A 6,248-nucleotide genomic window follows, 5' to 3' on the forward strand; every position below is an offset into this window, starting at 1 on the left:
TAATACTACATGTATTTCTAGTTACAATACTAGAAATTAAATTATTCTTTTCTTAAAATGTACATGTAGGTAAGAACTTTGTAAGTAGCCACTAATTCTTCTATCTCAATATGACCAAAAACAAAAAAAAAGTCTAAACCTACAACACCCCCCATGCTTATCCACAAGTCTATGAAGCTCCAAATTAGCTAATAACTAATACAAGTTAAATTGATGCAAAGCATCAAACCAGCCGAAAAAATACATTTAGTATTTCAAAGTATTTCTACAAGAAAGAGCTCAGTCGGGAGAGCGCTCGCTCCGTGATCGGAATTCGAAGGTCGTGTGTTCGAATTACGGCCGCGACTGACCTAAGTTGATAAAAAATAGGTAGCAATTGTCCCTTCGCCAAGCGCTCGGCACTTTGAAGTGAAAGTTGCGGATCTTTCGGATGAGACCTGAAAAACCGAGATCCCGTGTCACGGTACCCTCACTGCTCAATGGCCTTGAGTGCCGAGAAGAGGTCTAAATTTGAAGCCCTTCACAGGTACATGGTGACGTCACTATATGAGTGAAAAATTCTCGAACGGGACATAAAACAATATACAATCAATCAATCTGTTTGCGTATGATAATTAATCACTGTAAATAATGTAATTAAAAGAATAAGAATAAGAGATTTATTCAATAATTTTTATATAATTTTTATAATATCTAATGTTGTGAAAGTGAAAATGGGGCAAACTCAGGCAAATAATTAGATGTACTTTAAGGTCTCTAACGGAGTTCACTTCTAGACTGATTTCTTTTGTTGATCCCTGATGATCCTATTTCTCTTGCTTTTGATCATTTAAGCTTAATCCTTCAGTTTAATTTGTTTTGAGTTTTACTGTCATGGATCCTCTACAGTGTTGAACGATACTCTGGCCATTGTTAAGGCCCTTGGACCTCTTGTTTAGAACGTTGGGTGTAATTTCAGTCATAAGATTTTTGTTCAAATGTTATTGAATTGAGGGTCCCGGATTTTTTGTAACAGCCAAAGATAAAGAAATTATGTGTTAATGTAACTTTCAAAATATTGAATAGAAACAAATATCTTCAATTTTCTCAATACATAATTATATTATTTCTAGTTATTTAAGTGGCCTAAAATCAGTCGGATATTGTTTTAAAACATTTTTTTTTCTAAATTAAGTCGATAAAATTTCCTCTCTTTTTTTGACATAGTTTTTAACCATTCAATTCACTAATGTTTATAACGAATCAAAAGTGTTGGTCTCCAGATCACACCCGCTGAGTGCCCTTTGTCATGATTGGGTAAACGGAGAAATCAGTATAAAACAATGGCTTAATAAGGAGATGGGTGAACTTGACGAGCGATAAACCTATAGTGTGACAAACATCAAGATGAAAAATTAAATTTCAATTATATCAAAATTTTCCTTGATATTTCGTCTAACATCAAAATATACTTTATGTAAAATCTCTACAATTTGCAAAAATCCCTCAAAGATTAAAATTATTTGCATGTGAAATATTAGACACACACTAAAGCGGGCAAAAAGAGTCATTTTCTCATACTATAACACTATTTTTCGATATGAGTGGGTCTTCGCTCCACCTTTTTGAAAGTTAATCCTCAAAGTGTGCATAAAAATATACAGTTTTTGGTTACCAAAAATATGGAGCAATGACCCACTATACCTTAAAAATATACTTTTATGACATAACATTCGCATCTTTTCGAGTAATACTTGAAGTCCATTAAGTCAAGGGTCATATCACAAACATGATTTAAATGCCACTGTTCGTCAGGACTTGTGTAGTCTAGTGGTTAGCGTGCTAGTCTCGAAAGAAAATGATAATTAGGATTTTTATTGCTAGGGTTCGAATTCCACGAATACCACATTAATTTTCTTAATAAAAGAATAAATTTTGCCGAGAAAATTTTCCTCAGAAAAGTTTTGTTTATCGCAATTTCATAAACTTCAATAATGAGAACTTTACTCTAAATATTAAATTCACAAACTGAACATGATTTTTATATTTCTGAAGCTATAGGCTTTCTGCACGCTATGTTCGCCCATCTCCTTTGCATGAAAGACGTAAGACAACAAAAGTAGAAAACAGTCTATCGATAATACAGGTAGTTCAAGAGAGGACAGATCGGGGAGATCAACAATTAGGAGATATGGAGGATGCAAAATCAACGACCTATCAACAATTACGGGACGAAAAACCTGGTGTTTTAGAAGACGAAAAGGAGTCAGACAATAACGTACGAAACACAGTCTAAGTACACTAGAACAGAAAACACAGAAACTTGGTCTGAAGAGGAGAGAGGAAGAAAAGTGGAAGACATGTGCAGACAATGAGAAGTTGTGGACGTGCTGTACGTAACCAAACTCATGTATGAATGTACGAGATGTATCCAAGCAAATGATGCATGTGTTGTATTATATACTATTTTATCAACGTTTTGACTATATGTATTTGTAGTTGTATTTGTCCTGAATTTACCTGTGTTACAGTCATCTCCAATGAACATTTTTTATTGTTGTTAGTTTTATCTGCAGTTGCTTTTGCTGTTGGTACTGTTTCTGCTATCGTAAAGGACGTCTACAGGATCCTTCTTTACTAAAGCTTGATATACAAGACACAAGGCCGAAAATCAGAATCCAGGAAACAGTAGTAAGTAGTGACTAAAACGCTCGCACATCATTTAATATACTGCAGTATTAATTCATTTACTTGCAATTGTATATGTCTGTAACCAATGCCTCTTGTGGGGAGTTTCATGGAGAGAAAATAATTTAACAAAGACCTTGTAATAGGGGTGCGGTCAAAAATTTTATTCCCTTAACATTTTCCCCATGTTTGGAGCCGTTAGATAAAAAATTGTATATCAATTAACCCTAACTATATCACCGAATAGAAATATTCAAATTTAAAATAAATATTATTTACTCACAAGACGAAAAAAACCCCAAACAATACTAAAATTATATTTTCATCCATTGCAGTTCAAAAGTCAGAAGTATCTAAATCTCGAAGACTCTCTATGCATCATAAGCTTTAATGAACAATCTAGCAGAGAATACCATCTACCAATGACAAAACAAATTACAAATTCTAGTGAATGAACAGCTAAACTACAAATTAAGAAAGTTACTGATAAAATAAATCATAGATACAGTCTGAAGGATTTGATTCCACCACCAAAGGTATTACATATATATGTAGTTGACTCTGTTGATTGATGTGTACATCGACATTCATAAAACAAATTCCATGACCTATATTTGTTCTTATTCTGGGATTTTATTTGATACAGATTTTTTTTGTTTACGTTGATTTCAAAGAAGGAAATATAATACTGGAACTTGATGACAATGGGCTTAGGAGGAGGACTGTTCAGTATCTTTTAGAAACAGGAGGTAAGTATTAAACAAATTTGTAATAAAGCTGCTAATTATATTGAATTTTTTACTTAATCTTAATATAAGCATGTATATTACAAACAAATTTAACGAAGAAGAATAAAGTGTAAAGTTATGTGTTGATCTCAAATTGCAGGATGTGTGTAAAATTTTACCCCAAATAGATAAAGCTCAATGGAGTTTTAGGCAGAAAGAAACATAAGCAAAAACTACAGGTACGGTACTGTTTTCTTCAAAACATTAATACTGTTTGATTTGTTTTTTCAAAGCCGCTGTTTTTATCATGTATTGCAAAGAAAAGTCATCGGAACATCTCCTGGATGATATGTATGCGCAGCACTCTCCAGCATCAACCATGATTCCATGCTGAAATATTTCGGTGCAAAAAAGAGGATGTTAAGTATTTACAAAAAATACAGTCAACAGCAGCCATTTGCCAACAATTCATTAATTTCGACAAGGACATGTAACATGAAGTCTTGAAAGTTAAAATGGTAAGTGTTAGAGCATCGTTAGTATGATATGAAGTCCAGAGAGACTTTTTATATTAAAAATAAATGATTTACTTTATATTAATATGAATATATTATGTGGTAAAGCCGAATAATGTTTTTATAATTCTTAATTAAAAAAATATAATTATGAAGGATTTGTATGAAAAAGTGTATTTAAAGGAGTGTTCGGTTAAGGACAGATGCTGAAATACTCAAGTGCAAATTTTCGAGTGGTGAAAATCTAAAATAGATCATTGAGAGAGAGAAAGAGAGAGAGAAGAAAAAAACCTCTTAAGCCAGGAAATATGTAAAGATAATAAAGTTTTGTTGAATACTCTGATTTAATCAAATTTCGAAATTACATCTAAAATAAATAGATAGATTATTCATATCTTCTATGAAGGGTGGGATGTGGGATGGGGTTAATCAGAAGGTTGTATGTTTTGTGTTTGTCATAAATAACTTGTGGGGGGGGGGGGGGTCTGTAATACTTTAATAAGATGCCTCATACATGTAACAGTGAATGGATAAATTACTGAAGTAATTTTTACTTTAAGTGGTGGCAAATGCATTGGAGTTATTCAATTTAACACATGAAAATTTTAACATCAATTGGTGAATAATTTTGATAATTAAGAAATGTTTTATATAAAAAAAAACGTGTTACAAATAAGCTAACATCTTTGCATTTAACATGTTTAAGCAAAAGAATATTCAACATCTATCCTTCACTGTGATATTAATTTTTTAACCATGAATAAATCAAACGTCTGCAAGTTATTTTATAAAAGTTCTAAAGGTAGAGAGACTTAGTATGCATTGAAAATAAACATCCATTAGTTAATCTGATAAAGATAATGGACAAGTGTTGACCTGACCAGCATAACTTATAACCCTTTTTTGTTATTAATCTATGTTTTGATCACGATGGTATTCTATATTTTTAAAATTCAAAATGAGGACATGTACATCTAAATTTTGAATGATAAGTATTCGCTGTTTCATCTGCAAATTGAACATTATTATTGATTTATGAATTCAGGTCCGCTTCAGACTTTCAACGATAACCGGAATATGAGTTATGTGCCTTATTCATTCCAAAGAAAAAGTATCAAACATTTTCATAAAAATGAAAGTCAAAGTAAGGGTAATTTTAATGCTTAATACCTACTTGACTTAAAACAAGTAGAAATCTTTGTTTAAAAACTATTCATTTCCTATTTCTATGAAATCTCTGAAAATAAGCAACGATTAGCATGTTTTATTTCATTAAAAACTTGAATCATGAGATTGCATTTCAGAGCATATTTTTGGCACAATTTAATACAAAAAAAGATTTTAAAATCGACAACAAAAACGAATATCAATGATATCTTTCCATATTATAATGACATGAGACAATAAGCGTCAGTAATAAAAAATATTATCACAGAAATGTTGTGGCACTTGTGATGCTCAGGTTTTCCGTTGTCCCATACCCCGAGTCTGACTTAGCCAAAACCCTATGGCGAGGAAATCCATTTTTCAAAGGAAGTGTCAGTTTTTCTGCCCTTGAGACATCAGACGTAAGATTTTTCGGATCTGAAGCCATTTCATGAAGTTCATTCAGTATTTCTTGGACTGCTGCTTCGTCATGTTTATGCAAATCATTTTCATTGCTTTCAAACGCAAGGTTTTCATGACATTGTTCGAGCACAGAGCAATTATTGCTTGCAGAGAATTCTTTTGTCTCATTTGCTTCACTTTTTTCCGAATGAGTTTGTAAGAGATTGTTTGACTGTGACTTAGAAACTTTAATTTTGTTCCCCAGTAATCCTCGGAAAAAGTTTTCAAAACTGTATTTTCTGCATCGAATGTCTTCGGTCTCAGGAGCTTTTCTGTTTTGACAATATCCTTCAAAGAAGCTCTCAGCACTGAGTTTTCTTATTTTAAGCTTTCCTACACCGTTCCGATTTTGAAATGTATGGATATTATCCATAACATCTCCTGCACTAACCTTACGTCTGTTGCACTTGGCTTGTTTTTGTAATGACGTATTTACGTCTGTTAATGAGCTACTATTGCTTGTAGTCCTTCGGAAGCTTCCTATTCCGGAATCCCCTGTTTGGCTACCAGTGCTGTGTTTTTTCTTTGCATCAAAGTCATTAGAGTCATTTTCACATATCTGACCAGCATCAAGATGTGAAAGAGAAATATTCCTCTTTGTTTCTCCATTACAGCTGTTTTTGTTTATCATTCCCTTCTCTTTGTTGTTGTGCGATACGCAAGATAAACCAGTCTTCCGAAACCTTTCTGGATTATTTGATATGTTATTCGACGATACCCCGTCGACGGT

General features: G+C 32.7%; 1 protein-coding gene across 1 annotated transcript; it reads right to left on the reverse strand.

The window, feature by feature from the left end:
• Positions 1-5,218: 5,218 nt before the first annotated feature.
• On the reverse strand, positions 5,219-6,180 carry LOC133186688 (uncharacterized). Its single transcript, XM_061321940.1, has one exon. It carries the CDS (start codon positions 6,147-6,149, stop codon positions 5,340-5,342), a length of 810 nt encoding a protein of 269 aa, XP_061177924.1. The 5' UTR covers positions 6,150-6,180; the 3' UTR covers positions 5,219-5,339.
• Between the last annotated feature and the right edge of the window lie 68 nt (positions 6,181-6,248).

Source organism: Saccostrea echinata, unplaced genomic scaffold, assembly GCF_033153115.1.
Source record: "Saccostrea echinata isolate AGI-Se365-2 ecotype Australia unplaced genomic scaffold, CSIRO_AGI_Sech_v1 ptg000014l, whole genome shotgun sequence".
NCBI classification, from domain to species: domain Eukaryota; kingdom Metazoa; phylum Mollusca; class Bivalvia; order Ostreida; family Ostreidae; genus Saccostrea; species Saccostrea echinata.